Consider the following 20,830-nt stretch of genomic DNA (forward strand, 5'->3'; position numbering starts at 1 on the left):
TCCACCTTTCAAGGTGTGCTATATCCGAGTCACTTGGTTCCAAAGGTATAGATAAAGGAATATCGACGGAGCATGTGGCTCTCGAACGTTATCGGCGCTTGTGTGTTTTGTCGTAGGAAAAACAAAGGGGAAAGAACGGCTTTTGTTACGCCTCTCGTTCCTGTTGAGCTATAATATATCAGCGGCCAGTGTTCTCCGGCTCAGTCAACTGACCGACCGGAAAAGTTTAGTGACTGTTGCTCGGGTAGGAGGTAAACGCGAATGCCTTTATCGAGTGTAAGCGGTCAGTGTGTATATTGGTGAGAACAGAAAGCCACACGGAAACGGATGGCGGCAACGCATGACACGGTTGTAGCGAAGCAATTGTACTGCTAGCCGTTCTTGCCATATGCATGCGCAGGCTTCTCCGTAGGGGGGGGGGGGTGAAGTCTCACTGCAGCGGCCCCTCCATCCTTTGGTCGAGTCCGAACGAGAACGAGCTTCGGAATGGATGCAAAAACTAAAATGTAGTGATGACATGTTTTTCATAACGGTCTGCCTTTGGTCCCCGGCTTCCGAGGGGTAAAACTTGGTATATATAATAGTAATATGTGGGGTTTAACGTCCCAAAACTGCGATATGGTTACGCCGTAGTGGATGGCTCCGGAAATTTCGACCACCTGGGGTTCTTGAACGTGCGCTTAAATCTAAGCACATGGGCCTCAGGCATTTCCGCCTCCATCGAAAATGCGGCCGCCGTCGGCCAGGATTCGATCGACTGTGAACTATGGTCGACGATGGTTAACGGAAAAATGCGTTTCATAAATCTGTTTTACCCATCTGCATGAAACTGGACTCAGCTCATGTTTGCGTGCTTTCGTGTTTGCATGCAAGGACGATTAGCGATAACCTGATCGGTTTTTCCTGTATATACTGCGTCATTTGTGGAATAGCCCGTCCAGAATGTTACATATGCCAGCTGCAAGCATGCGATATAGCGCAATTCGTTAGATCTGGCTTTACACTTTGGCAGATGTTGATGTGTTTATACAAAGGCTCTTGCGTTTGTATGTCCACTTACATGCACAAAACCTTAACCTCAGAGTAGTAGCTGCGTATTTACTTTCTCTGCATGGTGTCTTAATCACACTCACGACCCCCCGCAGTGGTATGTGGTTAGGTTACTCGGCTGCTGACCCGAATGTTGCGGGTTCGATCCCGGCCGCGGCAGTCGCGTTTCGATGGAAGCGGGAATGCTAGAGCCCGTGTACGTTAAAGAACGCCAGATGGTCTAGATTTCAGAAGCCCTCCACAGCCCTCCACTAAGGCATGCCTTATAATCATATCGTGGTATTGGCACGTAACCACCCCCACCCCCCCCAAATCATTATTATTATTCGCATTCGTCTTTCAGCAAGACGATATGTTGGTTAGCGAGAAATGAAAGTACGTAACCAAACAAATCGAGGTAGCTCTATTCCTTCATTGCCTCATGCCATCTACAGCTTGCATAGCCATCATCTTCTATTTCTCCGCACTTTCACTGCGAAATGTGATTTTATAGCTTACCTAACGGCCTCGTAAATCAGAAAAAGAAAGTAAAATACCTGCGTAGGGTGAGACCCACTATCATTCTGCTTGATCAGGTCCCTCTAACATCCATCGCCTACGTGATGAGACTGGCAAGGATATCAAGTGTATGTCTCTCTGCATCGAGTACATACATATGTTACGAAAGCTACACCAGAGGAAAGTACTTTCATTCCGGTAACGCTGCTAGTTTGTGCGTGAACGCACTATATTATAGATGTTGCGAAAGCAACATCACAAAGTATAATATGCTTGCTTACCATGGCTGTAAGCGCTAACAGAAAAAGCTGCGACCAGGAAACACTATTGAAGTTTATGTATAGGAAGCGTAGTTTTTCGTCCGCTGCAGTTGTACAGTGCTTACAAGGCTCGGCTGCTGACCGAAAGGTCGTGGATTCGATTCCAGCTGCGGCGGTTGCATTTCGATGGAGGCGAAATGCTAGAGGCCTGTGTACTGTGCGATGTGAGTACACGTTAAAGAACACCAAATGGTCAAAATTTCCGGAGCCCTCCGCTAGGGCATGCCTCATAGTCATGTCGTGATTTTGGCACGTCAAACCCCAAGATATTTTATGAGGAAGCTTAGTTTTCTGATAGAACTTCTTTCATTGCTCATTTGGGTCTAACCGCGCTCTATTCTTTGCAGAAAGAACGGTCATGAGGAACCAGACAAACATACTCGCAAGCTTCAATTGTTGGCAGGCACACCTCAGTAACGTGCAGAAGAAAAGGTGAACAAAAAAAGGAAAACAAATCACAATATGGAAGACTAAAATGAAAGTGAAACGCATTTAACTTCGCAACGACAAGAATGCCTTAATTTACCAATCGTCAATGAAAAATAAACATTCTGCGGCGCTGCATGAAACAGCTTTGAATCAAACATGCTTAAAGACTTCCATTTTGATCTTTCGTTCTATAATTAGCTTTTTTTTCATAATTTCTTGTTTATATATTTGAAGAGCGTCGGCAAACTAACACAGTAGAAAGTTTGCCCACATGCGTGTCCCGTTTCGCGTTGTTGTCATTTGTGTAATAAATAGAGCGCAGAAGACAACAAACGGTTTCGGGGTTACTAATTCAATAGTAATATGTAAAAAGCAGGCGCTGCTATTAAAAAACGCATAATATTTTGTATATTGTGTATTGAATTAATTTGAATGAGAAAAAGAAGAGGTTACGTATAGGGTGTCAAAGAAAGAAGGGACATAATTGCTGCCAAAGCAGTCGCTCGTGTAGCACTGTGACCGCACCCTGTTCAGGACATAATGAACATTGCTTTATTTTCTTTTTGTTTTTGCAGGGGCAAGCTTCTCTCTCAGATCCATTGGACCTGCACTGGGTTTCCTTGGCGCTAGTGTGAGCCTGTCTCTCTATGAGGACCCCTTCCGTAAGTTTCCGTACGCCAGGCTTTCACTACGGAGTGCTGTGGCGGGATTTAATTTAGAAGCACAACCTATGCCGGTGTAATATAACGATTTCATTTCAGCGCTATTCTTTCTCACGCTTCGTTATTGGTCAGAACCTTGCTCCACCCACGTTATCAACTTAATCAAGCGGCCGCGAATAGTTCATGATAAGGAAGGAATAAAATCGAACCGATAAATTATAACGATGCTGTTACTTTCACTGAGAAGCACTGTACTTTTGCGCTGGAAGTTAAGCAGTGAGGGCGTCTCTTCGATATATTTTGACATTCATTGCTTCAGTACATCTTGCTTAATTATGCATGTGTAGTACAGGCTTACTGTAACATGCTACGTTACATTTGCATTCTCCATCCAACAATGCTGTGAGCGCCGCCCCGGTAAAACTGTGCATGAAATTCTGAGCAATTAGGAGCTGTCAATCAGGCGGCAAGTCACGGTAGCCTGCGGCATCACATACTGCGGCACCCGCCACGGTGGTCTAGTGGTTGTAGTACTCGAGTGCTGACCCGAAGGTCGCGGGATCGAATTCCGGCCACGGCGGCCGCATTTTCGATGGAGGTGAAAATGCTTGAGGCTCGTGTACTTAGATTTAGGTGCACGTTAAAGAAAGCCTGGTGGTCGAAATTTCCGGAGCCCTCCACTACGTAGTCCCTCATAATCATATCGTGGTTTTGGGACGTTAAACCCCAAGAATTATTATCACATACTGCGCCGCCGCCGCCAGCCATTCGACGATAATGAGGCCGTTCTGACACACGAATAGCTTCGTGAATTTGCTCGCGCTGCTCGGCTGAGCTCACATGTCGAGACTTCCGGCTGACTTAAAGAACCACGTGACTCATATGGCCGTGAGGTCTGCTTCGGGCGTTTGGGTAAGTCAACTGCGCATGATATACGCTGCACTCGCCTTTACAGTTCCATCAGGCAATGGTGGAGCGCTCCGTATGGAGCTGTAAAAACTAAACAGCCGTTCGGTCTCGGATCACACAAGAATTAAACATCGCCCCCAACCGACGTTTGAAGACAATGAAATGTGTTGTTTTGGTATTATGTTTTCTTTAGATGCTAAGACTGCCAGAAAGGCCACTTTTACTCGTACAATCTTCACTCTGTGGTTTTATTGTTCTACATACGTATTAAACTTTTGCCTATCACAATCGTCTACTTTTCCGAAGCTCTTCGCGACCTTGATGCGGCAGGCTGTGCCGTCGTGGACGTGATCACTTAAGCCTCCCGCACTAAGCGTAAGGCTGAGTCGATATAGGTGCTCATCAACAGTCTATCAGCATTATGATTTTTTGCGTCACTGATACTTGATGTGTATGCTGCCTCACAATGGCCGAGAGACGAGAAGTGATGTGAATAAGGCATTGTCCCGAACTGTTGACAACGAGCTGTATCCTGCAATGCAATCCCCTTACAATCCCCTTGAATATTTGTTCACTTCACCTAGACGCAGACGTCTCTGAAGCATGTGACTTGACGACAGTAGATGAGTAGGCATGCTGTTTTTTTTTTTTTTCGTGATGCTATTGCTGCAATTGTGATGAAACAAGGGGGTGTGCTGGAGCGGACGTTTCGACAAGCGAACTTGTCTTCTTCAAGGCTGCAACAGTTGCAGCCTTGAAGAAGAGAAGTCCGCTTGTCGAAACGTCGGCTACAGCAGACCCCCCTGTTTACGAATTTTTCATCGCAAGCTTCCATCTTCCCCTGACTCATGCCTTTTTTGTTGCTGCACTTGTATGACCCATAGGGTTTCACGCTGGTCCATTAGAGGGAAATCGGGCGGTGATATCTATGGGAGCTGCAGCACATGACGCTTCAACCAGCATGGGAATGATGGGTATAGTGCGTGGATTTGCCTAAGCTTCGTTCTTTCGGCTCCGTGTGGCTCCGTGTGGCCTGGAGCTACCTTGTCGCATGGCGAAGTAGCAAATGTTCAGCGGTCCCATTTCACCGCCTTGACCGTTTTATGCTCACCAATTCAAATCAGCTCACGTGGTTCACAACGAGCCGTTCTTTTATCCGAAACAAAAGCCAAGACAAAACAATAAGCAAATCCACAAGTGCTTCGAAAGCTGCAAACACGAAGACTAAGCGCATACGTTATTCCCATGGTGGCTGAACGATCGCAGCGCCACAGTTCCCTCTAGTAAATATTGTTCGAAACTCTATGGCATGAACCTAGTGAAGCGCATGTACACCGGCGCTTTTTCATACCATTACGTCAAGTGCAACTGCTGAGATTGCAAACGAGGTCATTCCAATGTGCACATTATACTCATCCGTCATGGCACTTGGATCGGACATGCCTTTCATGCAACACTTTAATAATAATTGTTGGGTTTCACGTCCCAAAACCAGAGGGGCGCTGTAGTGGAGGGCTCCGGAAATTTTGACCATCTGGTGTTCGTTAACGTGCACCTAAATTTAAGTACACGGGGATGCAACAGTTTCCTGCATCAAGTTCTACTGAATATCGTTATCAGCCGCAAATCAAATTTATTGCAAAGTTTGTTTTAAATTCTCTTTTCGTTTTGACTTTCCGGCAATTCCTTTCGAAAATTTTCAACCCTGGCGAATCGAATTGAAACACCGGCGAATGCTCGGTACAGTCAGCCAATGAGAGCTTGTGTTTCCGACACATGAGGCCGCGCAATTTACGCCGTCATATTCAAGTAAGTGCAGCTTAACTTATCACCGAGTGTAGTGCTGCCGCCGCCACTCTGATCCGGCTGTCTGCGTGCGAGAAGCGCATCGACGGTGGGCACGCATTGGTCAAGATTAGATTGTAGACCCGGAAGCGGCAAGAGATGGCCAGGGTCTTATCTATACTCTTCTAGCACGAGAGCATGCGTTTTTTGAAAGAAAGCTTTGCTGTGCAGCTTTATTAAGGCGAAAGCGCCTCATCAAACGCGAAAATTGACCGTCGGCGGCATCGGCGTCAAGACGAGTGACGCAAAAAATCGTCATCATGGCGCACCATACGACGTCATCGTGGCATCCGAGCTGAGCCAGCGGAGCTGAGACAAGCGGCCTCAGTGTTTATCACTGGGTTAATCCCGACGGTTCATTACAGTCTTTACCACTTATTGGTTACGTCCGTCTAGAAATCTTAATTGGTGTTTGCCATCCGTGTGTTCCCTTCATTTTTAGTGGACCAGTGGTGAGTAGTGGGATTTGTCCAAATTCTGCCGCACATACAATTTTGCCCGCGGACGACTTCTTCATTTTTTAGTGGACCAATGTTGAGTATCGGGCCTTGCCTGATTCCTGGGGCACATACACGCTATGAGTTTTTGCGCACTTAGGAGGGACGAATTTTCGTTTCACCTAGCCATCACCAACAAGCCCAACATCACACTCTTCTCATTATGACGTCACAGAACGCCAAACTTTGTGACGTCACCATGACGTGGCATAACGTGACGTTGCATGATGACGTCATCACATGAGATCGCAGCTTGATCAAAGGTGGGCCGATCACGGAGGCTGTGCAAAACCAGGTGAGGTGCAGAAAGCTTTCGGAGATGGGGGGAAGGATCCATACATCGACTGAGAAGAAAAAGAGGAAAAAGGAGACGGCTTTCGCCTTCGAGTCGTCTTAGGCGATTGAATAAGGGACCCTGTGAGCTTTTGAAACGTGGCTTTTAGTAAAAGTGCAATATGGTTAAACGAATATGTCTTCGTGCCTTAGTTTGACATGAAACGCGAAGTTTCTCCCGCAGAAGCGTTACGTCCAATCGACAGGGACGGTTTTTTAAAACGATCGATTTCGGTGACACTGTCATTTTCGCTAGACTTAACCAGCTTAGGACAGACGCGTTCGCCTGTCTCTGGGCCCGTCTACAGTCTGGCACTGTGCCAACCATGTTAATACAGCGGACAAGAGACGTTGTTACTGGTATACTCTGAGCCGGCTCCTGCTTAAAGGGCCGGACATAACCAGGAAACTAAACCGAAATTCGGGTTTCCTGTTTATAGCCGCCATTTCAAGCAGGAACTGGCTAAGTGTGTCTAAACAGAAGCTGACGCGCCCGGCGCCTATCTCGCAAAATTCGCGACAGTGACAGCGTCGCCGAAATGTGACCGTGCGAGATTAAGACACCTGTTGAGCATGATGGAAAAGCGACTGTCACTGTACACTGTGTCGCGGACACTGCCACTGAGCATACCGAACTGTTTCAAAACGTGCACAGCCGCCGAAATCTTTAGCTAGCGTGCGCGAGCGGCGACTTTTCTGTGCGTCAGCGCCACATGACCCAGCGAAGTTGCAAACAGGGCGAGGGTATAAGAACAAGCCCGCAAAGCGCGCTCAGCTGGGCCCATCTACTGCTAGGCTGCTAGACTGATTGGGGTGGCGCTCTTCTTAAGGATGTTACCCCATGATAGTGCACTTCAGACCAACCGTGTTCTTCGACTTATCTCGTGAGTTGAGGCGTGTGACGTATTGTAAATTTGATTTCCTCTATTACTTGCTGCAACGTTCATCTTCGTAACAAAATATACTAGTAAACCATTCGCCTACTCACGCTGCCTGTCCGTCTGAACTACGATAATATGCGGCGATGTCCTTCAGAAGGAACAGCCTAGCAGACGATGGGCCCAGCTGAGCGCGCTTTGTGGGCATGCGCTCACCCTCGCCGTGTTTGCGACTTGACTCCGTCATATGGCGCTGACGCGCAGAATAGTCGCCGCTCACGCATGATGTGATCTCAGCAAGTGCCACAAGCGCATGCGTGAACGCCTGAGTGACGTGACGTCACACCGGAGTTGCTTACTGAAACGACTAACTCGATAAACCTGTGTTCATTCCTGTTTCGCCGTCTGTTACTGATTAACCCACGCCGCCAGGGAACAGCATGGCGACGCACGACGGGCCACCTGTTTTTGACAATGGTGACAAGTGCAAAGCATATCGTGTGCGATTAGAAGCTTTCTCGAAGCCCCTGAGATTGTCGATCCGAAGAAGCGTCGGGTCTTACTGGTTAGCGCCCTCAGTACCAAGACGGTAGACCTCCTAGCAGGCCGTTGTGCTGGGGCGTAGCCAGAAATTTTTTTCGAGGGGGGGGGGGTCAACCATACTTTATGTATGTTCGTGCGTGCGTTTGTATGTGCGCGTGTATGTATACGCCAGGAAAACTAAAAAAATTCGGGGGGGGGGGTGTTGAACTCCCCCCCCCCCCCCTGGCTACGCCCCTGCCGTTGTGTGCCTGACAAGATTCAGGATCTGACATACGAAGCAGCATTTCAATAATTGGCCGAGTAATTTGCGCTGAAAGACAACGAGATGGCGGAGCCGTATCGGTTTTTCAAAAGGAAACAGCAAGCTGACGAGTCGACGAACGATTTCATTGTCGAGTTACGGAAGATGGCTCAAAGGTGGAACTTTGGCTAGGCGCTTGATAGAATGCTTCGCGACAGGCTTGTCTGCGGGATGCTGGAGTTCGTCGTAATCTGCTAGCACGGTTCACGCTCACGCTGCAGGAAGCATAGGAAGCGGCGCTAGCTGCTGAGATGGCGGCACGCAAGGTACAGGCTGCTTCATACTTAGGGGAAATCTCGGAGCGCCTGGCATCGCGATGCGACTAGCGCTGCAATCGCGCGCCGGCAGCAGGTCGCGCGGGCGCAGGCGCTTCAAGGGTGTATAATTGTACAGTCGTCCATTTTTTTAACCTGAACGCGCGAGCGTCGAGCGCCGAGTTGATCAGCGCCGTACAACATAGTGCAGCGGCGAAATGAACAAGAATACGCGCATGAGCGCTATGAGCAGTCATGGGCAACTGCCGTCTGCTAGGCTTTTCCGCAGACGGCAGCTGTCAAAGACTGCTCATTGCGCGCATGCGCGTATTCTCGTTCATTTCGCCGCTGCACTCCGTTGTACGGCGCTTATCACCTTGGCGGTCGATGCTCGCGCGTTCAGGTTAAAAAAATGGGCGACTGTACATCTGCGCACGCGCGAGCTGCTGACGGTGCGTGGTTGCAGCGCTGGCCGCATCACGATGCCAGGCACTCCGAGATTTCCCCTAAGTGTGAAACAGCCTGTACAACAGATGGGAGATGGACCAATGAGCTACGGCATCAACGCAGTACGAATAAAGCAAGAGCGACAGAAGTTCTCCAGAAGGCCGCAGCCAGGTCGGATGGCACAGTCCAGCAACAAGAACCAGACAGGCTGCCTTCGCTGCGGAAGCGACTCCCACAAGACCACCAAATGCAGGTTCCGCCATGCTGAGCGTTTCTGTTGGAGGAGGAGGGGGCACCTGGCTTCGATGTGCAAAGCCAAGCCACGCCAAGAAAACGTAGCTCACTGTGAGGAACCATCCTCGGACACCGAGGACTACGGACAGTTCCTGCTACACCTCCGTGAGTCGTCGACAGGATTGGTCGGACCATTATGGCGAACGTTACAGTGGAAAGTTGCCCGTGAAGATGCAAGTAGACACAGGATCACCGTCAATTGTGACATGACCAACGTACACCCAGCACCGTCGCCGTTGGCCCGTGCTCGACAAGTCGTCGTTTCAATTGAGTTGCTTCCTCGGAAGACTACCAGTGAAAGGACAGCTGCAAGTCCCGGTCACCCACGCTGAAAAAACCGTCAACGCGACGCTATAGTGGTCCTCGGCTGCTCAGGCCCAGATCTGTGTGGGCGGGACATAATTCAAGCACCAGCTGACCGGAGGCCCAGTGCTCAACGTGGACGTCAACGACGGTAAGCTACCAACTACTGACGAAATTTCCATTACTGCTACGCTGAAGGAAGAATACGCGGGTCTGTTTTCGCCAGGACTAGGACTAATCAAGGGTTATCCCGTTCATTTGCAGTTGCGCGAGGGAACCACACCGCGATTCTGTAAGACCCGTTCTTACTCTACGCGCTCCGAGAGTCTGTAAATGAAGAAATCGGAAGGTTGGTGACACGGGCTTATTGACACAGGTCGCCAGCGTCGAGTAGGCGGCGCCCCTCGTTCCCGTCATAAAGAAAGACTGCTCCATCCGCTTGTGTGGCGATTTTAGAACGACGGTCAATACAGCATGCCACACCGAGCAATATCCGCTGCCAAAGATAAGGAATGTATTTGCGAAGCTCAGCGGAGGGGAGGTATTCAGTGCAATAGACTTGAAGGATGCATACAACCAGCTACCAATTCATGACGCGACAAAGAAGCTGTTGGTGGTAAACATTGCAAAACGGTTGCATTACTTTAAAGGGGTATGGTAGGGTAAACAGGCTGTCCTGATCTCAGCTTTATATCTCGGGAACTGTACCATATCTTGTTGTGAAATTTTGCGTGCGCAATAAGATGACTTGTGTGCAATTGTAACCCTGTAGCTTTTCTTACTTGCTTCTGGTTGAGCATCAAATTTCAGACTAGTGCATAAAATTGAATGTACCTTTTTTGAAAAACCAAAAGGAGTATGACCGTGAAATTCGACACTCTTATTGAACATGATATTGGTATTAATCTCAACCTATAAAAACCGGCTCCTACATTCATCTCAGAAGAAAAAAAAATATTGTCCTCACTGGTCAAGTGCCGTGAAGAAGATTTTCCAATTAATTCTTTTTCTTAATTATAACTTAAAAAGTTTTTCATAGTTTTAGGTTCAGATTATTTGGAAGGGCTTTAGGTGTCATCTGAGAAAGTTTGAGCGCGATCGGTCGGATAGTTTTCCAGAAACGGTGCCACATCAAGTTTGGAACATTTTCAAAAGCTGATCATAAGAAAAACACGATTTTCTTTAAGAACACGCGCGGAACATGCTCACAACGTACAATAATTACGCTAAAAAAGCATTTTGGTGGGAAAATTTGCAATTGAGAAGTATAAAACTTAGGAAGTGAATATACTGAACCGATCTAGCCATAATTATTTTTTTTAATGCATACACGCAGAAACAATGATGGAAAATAGGCCGCGTATCAGTTTGGAGGCGCGGTCTTTGCCTTGGAGCACTCCTATACGCGCTCGCCAGTGTATGGTTGTGCTCATCAGAATGTGTATTTTTTAGTAGTGAATAAAAAAATGCTTTTTTCGTCGATTTACCATATCCCTTTGGCCGGTTATCGTTTGTGGTTGCGGCAGCACTGGCGGTTTTTCAGAAGCAGATGGAAGCGATACTGCAGGGTCTACCAAGTGCACAAGTATATTTGGACGATGTGGTAGTCGCAGACCATCTAGACACCGGAGTGGTGTCGTCGCACGAATTGGACGAATTAACAGCACGTGATGCCATGCTCAGGCCGGTTGCAAGGTCGATTCAAATAGGTCGCGAAGCTTCGGGCGAAAAGCGGTTCAGAACCTATTGCCAACGATACCAGCAAGGGGAATTATGGGTGCTGCGACTGAAGCGCGACTATGTTTGGAGGGAACAAACACTAATACCGAAAAACCAAGTTTTATTCAAGGGCGAAGCAATCTTTATGTTTTACAAATTACATTTATTTTCTGAATTATATTATGTAGGTGCAATGTGCCAAGAATGTATGATAGTGTTTAATTATTACGAAAAACCTTTTTCTTAGCGCCCCCTGAAGAGAGGCGCACGTCATTGTCATTCAGTGCAGCCCTTGCGGTGCATCGAAAGGCGCACTCGTAAGTTCGTCTGCAACGACACGCCCCCTCACGTGTTCTGGTGTTTCGCACTTGCATGCGTTCTGTGAATTATTGTGGTGAGAATTTGATTTTGGTGTTCGCGAAGTTGCGAGGTCCGTTACATCGTTGGTGAACGTGTTGGCTGCGGTGTTCAACGGGCAACGGCGCGACGCGGCTAACATTTCACGCCGAATGCTTTCCTCGGTACTCGCGGAAACGATGTGGTGTTCCAAGGATGCAATAGCAACAGGTGTATGCCTGGCGAGCCCTGTCTTTTAGATAAGACACCGGCGCAACGGTTCGGAGTAGTGTGCTTGCTAGATTTTCATGAATCAGTATTCCTGCTGCCCGGTTTCCTTCGTGAACACGCAGTGCCAACCTGATTTCCTGCTATCGGTGAGCACATCGCTAAGTTATCAGTCGCGCTACAATTCGCATGTCTTGATACGTTACACGTAAGGTTAATTTATCGGAACATAAGGCAAAACATATGCATGTAGTGTACGCACTTTTTATGCTTATTACGACATTTGTTGCGCATTATGTAGGGTGTGATAAAATTGCGTTATTGTGACCATTGAATAAAACTGACATACCATTATTATGGCGGGAATAGGCGTCATTTCTTCTCATTAGAACTGAAGCACACATGCAATGCGCTCTTTGTCCCCTGCGCATGTGCGAAGCAAATCAGCAACGTTGCAAACATGAGAGGCACGCTGCTGCCTACTTTATTCACGCTATGGAAGATGACACGAACGCAGATTAAAAGCTCCAAGAATAAGGTTTCCTAGTAAAACCAAGGCGAATTGAACGGCGGTACACTTAAACACCGCTGTTTAGTCACGGGTCGATATTTAGCTAGCGTTGGCTTCAAGCGCACTCGCCAAGGGCTTGCCGGCTCGCCGTACCGCGAGTCCTTAGCGATCAGGGGCCTAAGAAAAATATTTTGAGGTCAAACTTTTGCGCTAGTGACAACAAAATGACGTCACTTTTTTACCGGATATTGCATCACATCCGCTTTATTTTTTGTTCTGCCGGAAGTGTTCCCTCCTCACAGAGATGGCGCTAAGCCCCATAAGCAGCTGATAGGAAGCCATTTTCTGAACGTATGGGCTTCTATGGAAGCTTTGCTACCATTTACATTTACCTTGCCGGTTGTGCGTTGCATTCGCGAAGGCTGGTCAAAGAAATTGCCGTTAACACAAGAAACATCGCGGCCTTTGTTTCAGAAGAATGACGATCTGACGTGCAGCCACGGTATTGTTTACTGGGGCCATCGAGCCGTGATACCCGCCGCAGCTCGGAAATAAATGCTACAGCTGCTGCACGATACTCATCAAGGCATGACGGCGATGAAAAATCTGGCTCGGGCACTTTTCTGGTTTTGCGGACTTGACAAAGATATCGATAATATCGTGCACGCATGTGCAGTGTGCCAGCAAAACTGCAGCATGCCACGAGCGGAAGAGCCGGTTCCGTGGCCGGACACATTTGAGCGATTATCGTGAATCCACGTTGGTTTTGCAGGACCAGTGCAAGGGCGAATGTTGATTACTGTAGTGAATTCGCATACAAAATGGATCGAGGTTGTGCCAATGAAAATAACCAGCGCAAACAAGACTATCGAAGCATTGCGGGGTATATTCAGCAGATTTGGGTTGCCACGGACAGTCGTTTCGGACAACGGGCCCCAGTTTACAAGATAGTTCCGCCAATTCATGGAAGATAATGGAATCCTACACCTACGATCCCATCCATATCATCCGCAATCCAACGGGCTAGCAGAGAGGGCTGTGCGAACGGTAAAAGAAGGGTTGCGCAAAAACGTGCACGGGACCCTAGAAAGGCGCCTGGCCCGCTTGTTACTGCGTTACCGACGCACCCCACTCCGAAGCGGAAAGACACCAGGCTTCGTGCTTCTTGGTTATCAACCACGTTCACTGTTGGACAATATTGTGTCAGGACCTTTTTCTACCGCAGGTGCACTTCCCCGCAGACATTCGGCCGTATCCCGTATGGCGCAAGAACTATGGGGCAGGATCCAGCTGTGATACAGACTGCAACTCAATAAACCTGTGTTCATTCCTGTTTTGCCGTCTGTTACTTCAGCGCACGCGAGCTTTGGGCGACTGTACGTATATCTATATAGATGGCTTGCACTGACACCATGAAACAGCCACGTAGGAGCACCAACATGATGGGACGCGAACTTTGTGATGCCACGTTAGTGTTATCAGTACATCGCATGCTGGTTTTTCGCTATTCATGCATACAGATACAATAACGTTCCAGCGACGTCGTTGTCGCACTGGAGCAGGTTAATGCCGCCTGATTATACTACATTGACGTCATCTAAGCCGCCATGTTGTGCGTCCATGTCACGTGAAAGCTGTCAATAGCCAACTGGCCTAATGTTTTTGACGTTTGATGGCGAACTTATATGGCACGCTACGCACGCAGTGAATCCCGACATCCCGACGACCGACCCGCGATGGATAGGCTGCTGGTGGCTGGGCTACGTGTTCTGGGGATGCCTGCTGCTCCTGGCCAGCGTACCGGTGCTGCTGTTCCCCAAGGTGATGCCAGCCCGGTTGCCAGACCCGCCGCTGGTGTTCAAGAAACGAGCCGATTCAAGCCACCTTTCAGGTCAGTTCCTCGACGCGATCTCGATTATTGCGTACAGTCGGCGTCAGAAGCTTAGAGACCACTAGGTCAGAGAAAACTTTCCATTTCTCAGGAATTTGTGACTCCATTCGGTCGAACTGCTCAGTACACGTTAGCGCGTTTTAGACAACGTTGGAAATCTAAATTCAAGGCTGGCTGCCGAAGCAGCGGCAATATTAAGCTTTTTCTTCTCTTCCGTGGTCTCTAAATTTTTGGCGCTGACTGTACGTATAGCACATACTAGCGAATGTTGATCTAACATTTCTTTTTAACTATTAACACTGCAGTAAAACTGCAACGATAGTTTTAAAAATTGGGGGACCCTTAAGCTTCGCATTTAAGAGTTGAACGCGATAGCGAAATCCGGCCCCTAGTGCGCACTTCAACCACTAAGTGCATACTTATTAATGTGTATTATTACACACACACACGCACACACGCGCGAATTTTACAGGCTTTCGATCTAAAGCAAGAGTCGCATGGCCTCCAAGATATACGCCGCGCGCCGGCCCTCTCGGATGCCATGAAAAGTCGAGACATATTTCTCACAATGCCTCACAGATGGCAGCACATTATCTAGCGTTTGCTGCGTTTGCTTGATATGTTTTCCTCTAGATGGACATAGTTGTCCATTTTTAGAGCTGTTTGAAAGTTCGTGTGTGTATTTAGCGGCGATGGCTGCACTATCCCGGCGTTTTTCGACGTAGTTTGATGGCCTCGCGAATGCGCCTACCGTATGGGCTCGTTTTCGTCGTGACACCTGCCGAACAAAATGCGTCGAGACTCCTTTCACTACATGACATTTATGTAGTGTTTTTGTCTGAAGTAACTGCAAGCAACATCGTGGCTTTGTGGTAAGACACCTGCTTGCCACGCGAACGGCCCGGGTTCGATCCTCATTGGGACCGAAGATTTATTTTATCGTTTATTTTATTTGCTACTTTCTCGATTTTTCGCTCACGGATGATTTTTCGCTCACAACCAACGGTGCCGACGCCGACAGCGGAATTTCTGCGACACGAGCTCTCTAACGCTACCGCGTTAAAAGCTAGCTGTAGCAACATTTTGAGACGTATTTACAAGCGGGAAAAACCTAGCGAAGAAAAAAATCTTGGAATAGGGCGTCGCTCTCTCTCTTCCCACGTTTTTTTTTTTCCTGCGCTAGGAAACGTCCCAGCAAATGCGTCAGCAGCGGCTAGCCCAACTTTCTTCTTTAATTACTCATCCGCAATGGTCGTTTGAAAAGCGGCACGAGGCATTTTCATACAGTGCATAGAAATGAGAAATAGAGCGCACATTAGGCGCGCGTTAAAGAACCCCAGGTGGTCGAAATTTCCGGAGCCCTCCACTACGGCGTCTCTGATAATCATATCGTAGATTTGGGGCGTTAACCCTTAAAAGATGTTGTTGTTGTTGTTGTTGTTGTTGTTGTTGTTGTTGTTGTTGTTGTTGTTGTTGTAGAAATAGAGCGGGCTTCCGCACGAAGTTTAACGTTTAGAACTTGGGTTAGTACGTCCAGACAATCTTTCAAAAGTACATGCTATGACGTTTTAAATGTATGAGTATAGTGACGTGCGAATTTCGCTTAAAATCGATGATTTAAAATTTGTGCTGTGGGGCTTTGTCCTTGCTCAAACTTCGCAAAAAGATCGCATTTCTTGTTCCTAGTGGTTCATTGTAGCACATGCCGCATTTACCCGCTTTGCCTTTAAGGAAAAAAAAATGCTAAGTGCATGGTTTTTAGTTTATAAAAAAATAGCTGCTGACAGTGCGGTGGTGTGGCATAAACGTGCGTCGCCACCTGCTTGAAGGTGCAGCAAGCAGCCGTTCTGGGAGGGGCTGCGTGTTCATAAAACAGCTTTGTGGAGCATTCGCTAATTTTAATTAGTTCAGCATATGTAAAATGTGAAATCAACTGAAGTGCACTGTCTGCGTGCAAATGTGCAGCATAGCGTACGCGGTGCGCCAATGTGAAAGGGAACACCAGGTTTATTGTTGAACTCTAATTTTACTTGTTTGTACGTTAAACGAACATGGTTCATTAAACTGAAATTATCAACGTTGAACTGCATAGTAAACAGTAGCAAGCGGCTGACTTCAAAATTAAAGTAAGGTTGGACAAAATGAGTGTCCGATTGCATGTTAGTGGCAAAGGAGTATGCGTCCGCAGCATTTTTTTTTTTTTTTCCGTGATTAGCAATATTTTTGCCGGCTGTATACATTCGCTTCGCCTTCCTGAACGTATAATTCTGTCTTGTTGTCTGTCCGGCCAGGTCTCTAAATAATCGTCGTCTTTCTGTACTTTTTTGGTCACGTGATCCACTCTGTTTGTTCGCAGAGATCAGCAAGTCGCTTACCCGGCTGCTGCGCAAGCGTGTCTACGTTCTCCAGCTGTTCGTGTCGATGCTGATGGTGAGCGGTATGCAGGGCTACACCATGTTCTCGGCCAAGTACATGGAGGTGCAGTTTCGAAACTCGGCTGCCAGAGCCAGCGCATTCGCTGGTGAGTCGTGTTAGTACGTAGGGATAGACACGCGATGCGGTGCGTGTGGAGAGGAGGAAGAAACTGCTAAACACCTTATACTTTTCTGTAAAGGGCTTCACCCAAGGCAATGGGGCTGAAAATTTTGGAGCATAGGGGTTTATGGACAGTGAAGACAAAATAGTCTTTAAACAGGTAGTAATCTGATTGGTGGCTAAAATCAATGCAAGAGTGAAATTTAGTCTTTCACTACATAGAGCTAGTACGACATTATGAACTGCGGCTAGGTGGCGCGAGCCGCCGCTTGATCAAAAGGGTACAACCCCATCCAGCCATAGTCGCCGGCGCCGAATCTGCGGGGGACGTTAACCATGCAGAGGGCCCGTATTAAAGAAGAAAAAAAGTATTGCGCTTGAATTGTTAGAAAGAGAAGATTTCGGCGAATACTGATGCTGGACATTAGCGAAAGTGTGCAAGAGCGCTTGCAAAACGGAGGATATGTGAGAAACGGACCCTGAAGAGAGCAGAGGGTGCGATAGTGTGGCATTTCGTAAGCATCGTGTCCTTTCTGCCCCACGAACATTACGGAAGAGATACCTGAAAGTGGGAGGACAATAAGTTTAGATAGCCCCACGCACACTCCAGAATCCGCCTTAGTGGTTCTGCTACTATATATGGCGTTGCACTGCTGATCGCGAGGGCGCTGGTTCGATTACCGGCCACGGTGGCCGCATTTCAATGGGGCAAAATGCAAAAGCGTTCGTGTGCTTGTGCTTTGGTGCCTCTTATGGAACCACTGGCGGTCAGCATTTACCGGGAGTCCCCCACCCTGGTGCACCTCATATAATCATATGTTGGTTTTGGCACATAAATTTTTAGAATATCTTTGAAATTGCACAGAAAAAAAATCGCAGCATATCCGCGGAGTGAATGATGAGTGGGCGAAGCTGCGGAGGTTCATCGGTAAACCGTGAATCTTTCGTGAATTCTGCCCAGTACATCATCACCGACGTGATCGGGCGCGTTTATACTAAAGGTTCGATGAGAGTTATGACGACTTGCAGCTCACTTTAATTTTACATGTACGCGGTGAATTTTCATTGTTTAATCACGCACAGGAGAAATCGCACACACGCACTACCTTGGAGGTCAAAATCCAGTGCCTATATATACGGGGTGGTCAGTGAACGGTTGTGCAGCGCGAGCGGTCGGTTTTTTCAATCAAGACGCTGCCGCGACGCTGCCGGCGTCGGCGCCGCGAGGCAAGATAGGGGGGGGGGAGACCGTAGGAAAGGAGAAAGAGGGGGAAGCGTAGGAGAGGAGAGGGCGATAGATATCACGTACTGTCGCAGCGCATTGTCTTTAGGGAGCCTTCATGTGTGCACGCCCCCTCCGTTTTTAAGACTGGTTATGGGAGAGGGGAAGTGGGGAGGGGAAGGGGAGAGGGGTAGAGTCATGGGGAATGGTGAGGGGGAGTGGAGAAGAGGTGTGTGGAGAGGGTATGCGCACGCGCAGTAAGGGTGGTCACGCCGCACACCACCACCACCACCGGACAGATACTGCCGTTTACTGCCGGCTGCCGGGAGATACGCCGGAAAACGGAGACGTGACTAAGAGGAGCTACGTTCCTAAAATGGCAGCTGCAATGACATGTCTATACGTAGGGCATCTGGAAAGGAATTTGTTCCCCCTAGAGATGTACTGGCAGAATGACATTACATTGTGAAGAACAACAAACATCAACCAATTCGTTAAGGTTGTCATCTCATAACTTAAGCACAGACATTATTAACCCTGTCAGGGCGTGCATACAACATACCGTTATCATTTCAGCGCGCGAATAGTTCCGATCGGGTACGCAACCAGAGAGCATGTGCAACGTTGTGAGTACGTGGTGTGGCTTTGGGCTAAGTAAGCTCAGTCTACAAAGTCAGGAAAGTTTCCTTTGTAGTCGCGTTGTGACTCAAGCGCCTCACGTTGCTGGTCCACCTCGCACTTTGATGCGCGCAGCAGTATAGTGGAGCTGCTATTTACGTGTCATCATTTGAATAACAGCCAGCTTGCGCTCCCTACTTCATAGGTCCTAAACCTTTGCACATTAAATAACGAGAATCCCATCACTTCTCTCGACTTGGTGGCTGGCTCTGTGTTCTACTCTCTGCAGCAACAACGCAACATAACGCTTGCTGGCAGGCTAGTTGGTGATGCATAGTTGATAGGTATACCAGCGCAAACGTAACTAGAAACCAAGAAGGCGTTGTACAGAGTACTGACAGCACTCTGTCCTGTATCTTCGTGGTTTCTAGCTACGTTTGGGCTGGCGCACCTATCAATTATGCACCACAACGCTCCTCATTTCAGTTATATCGACCACTCAATATTGTTTGCGATTACACAACTCAACATTGAACAATGCCTCGAGTATATAACGGCACTGTACACACAATGGGAATACCTGTTTGCAAAGTTTCGTGATTCTAGTTTTCTTTTGCAGGCTGGCCAACTTCTTACATCCTTATGTCGAGCGACTTTGCTTTGTTCACTCCATGCTTATCGCGCCATCTCTTATGTGCATGAGCAGGGCCAAACGCCAAGAACACACTACCGCATGAACGTCCATTCAACGCGTCGGTACGCGGTGTAAGCAGCTGCCGTTGACTGCACATCTGAGCTCGTCTGTACAAATAGTGGCGGTCTTAGCACCAACGGCGTCCTTGCCGAGAGGTTGTATTGAAAAGCCGGTCGTCCGCGGTACATGCTGCCGCCTCGAGTAATGACCACTTCCGATTCTTGAAAAAAAAAAAAAAAGTGACCTTGACTTGCACGAGCGAGTGGCGTTCCGTAGAGCGCACGCGATAGATCCATCACCGTTTGCACTTTCTTTTCATTGCTTTTTATCACGTCGCGCTGCCAACTCTACCGCTCATATCATCGTAGAAGTGCAAAAGTGTTCACCATTTATCTTGCTGTGTGTTGCGCAAGTCGACAGCCTCTAGAACGTAGTATTAGCCAAAAAACACTTTCAGAAGAAATCGCTGGGTAGCATTTGGTTGCCAAGAAAGTGTGTGTGTGTGTATGGGGGGGGGGGGGGGGCGTCACGTGAACCCGCGCACAAGTTCTTAGCAGCGCTATAGCTTAGCGGCTTAGCTGCCGTGCAACACTATGCGTGGGCAGCATGACATTTTTTTACAACGAAACATATATGCTTGTTAGTTTTGTCGTCAGACTAGAGTGCCATACCCTCTAACTTCTGAATATAGCCTACGATAGCTTTTACGCTTCTCGCTCATCATTCAAAGGAGATTGGTTCGCACCGCGTCGGCGCCTCACTAAGCCAGTTCTGGGTAACGCAATTTGTTTTCGTGGTTCCTGACGCTTCCACTCTTCGAGTTCACTGATGTTCACCTGCTGAGTCGCCAGCGATGCCCTCGCCTGTAGCTTGCCCCTCGATCTATTATATTCAAGGATTGATATCCTCCGTGTTCAACATCACGAGTTTCCTGGTCTCCGGTCTGGTGATCCACCGCCTGAGGCCGTCGCCCCGAGTTCTGGCCTGGTACAACGTGGTCGTCACCTTCGTTGTCTCCTGCGGCTTTGCTGTGGCCATGCTCATCAAGTGTGACTACGGCACCATGCCTGGAGTTTCACTCATCAATGGAAAGTGAGTGGAGGGCTCCTTGTTGCTTGAAGTGTCAGTGAAGTTAGCACCTGAAGTGGAATAAACACTAAGAGAAAAGCAAAAACGTTAGGTTGATTTTGTGAGCACCTCAAGACGAAAAGTGCTACCTTGCAGTACCTCATTAATGTTACCAAACTTGGCATTGATCCAGCGCTCATCTCATTGCTATAACCCCACCTTTCCTACAGTTCACAGATGTCGGCTTTTAAAAGCAGCTCTGGGATTATATACCTGATTTCGTAAGTTTATAATGAATGTAGACAGGTTACTCGTCTTTCCACTAGACACGGTGATCAAACGACACGGGAACTTGTGGAAGCTTTCTACATTAAAAAAGGAGAGTTCTGCGTCAGCCAAACATCGGTGTCTTTACACGAAAAAGAAGTAAACTTAATCAGTCGTA

At 48.0% G+C, this 20,830-nt stretch overlaps 3 protein-coding genes across 3 annotated transcripts in view; 1 reads left to right on the forward strand and 2 right to left on the reverse strand.

Moving 5' to 3' along the window:
• The window catches only part of LOC119396823 (lysozyme c-1), an 82,487-nt gene that overhangs the window by 46,223 nt on the left and 15,434 nt on the right, over positions 1-20,830 (reverse strand). The gene's annotated exons all lie outside the window — the stretch shown is intronic.
• Positions 1-20,830, reverse strand: part of LOC119396821 (glutathione S-transferase omega-1) — a 98,376-nt gene that overhangs the window by 35,601 nt on the left and 41,945 nt on the right. The window lies entirely within an intron of this gene.
• LOC119396820 (solute carrier organic anion transporter family member 74D) overlaps positions 1-20,830 on the forward strand; it is a 35,697-nt gene that overhangs the window by 3,607 nt on the left and 11,260 nt on the right. The window contains exons 2-5 of the mRNA XM_037664156.2: positions 2,873-2,959; positions 14,063-14,248; positions 16,605-16,769; positions 20,214-20,409. Of these exons, the coding sequence (XP_037520084.1) occupies positions 2,873-2,959; positions 14,063-14,248; positions 16,605-16,769; positions 20,214-20,409 (634 nt within the window). The remainder of the gene's footprint in view (positions 1-2,872; positions 2,960-14,062; positions 14,249-16,604; positions 16,770-20,213; positions 20,410-20,830) is intronic.

The sequence above is a fragment of the Rhipicephalus sanguineus genome, chromosome 6 (genome assembly GCF_013339695.2).
Source record: "Rhipicephalus sanguineus isolate Rsan-2018 chromosome 6, BIME_Rsan_1.4, whole genome shotgun sequence".
In the NCBI taxonomy this organism is placed as follows: domain Eukaryota; kingdom Metazoa; phylum Arthropoda; class Arachnida; order Ixodida; family Ixodidae; genus Rhipicephalus; species Rhipicephalus sanguineus.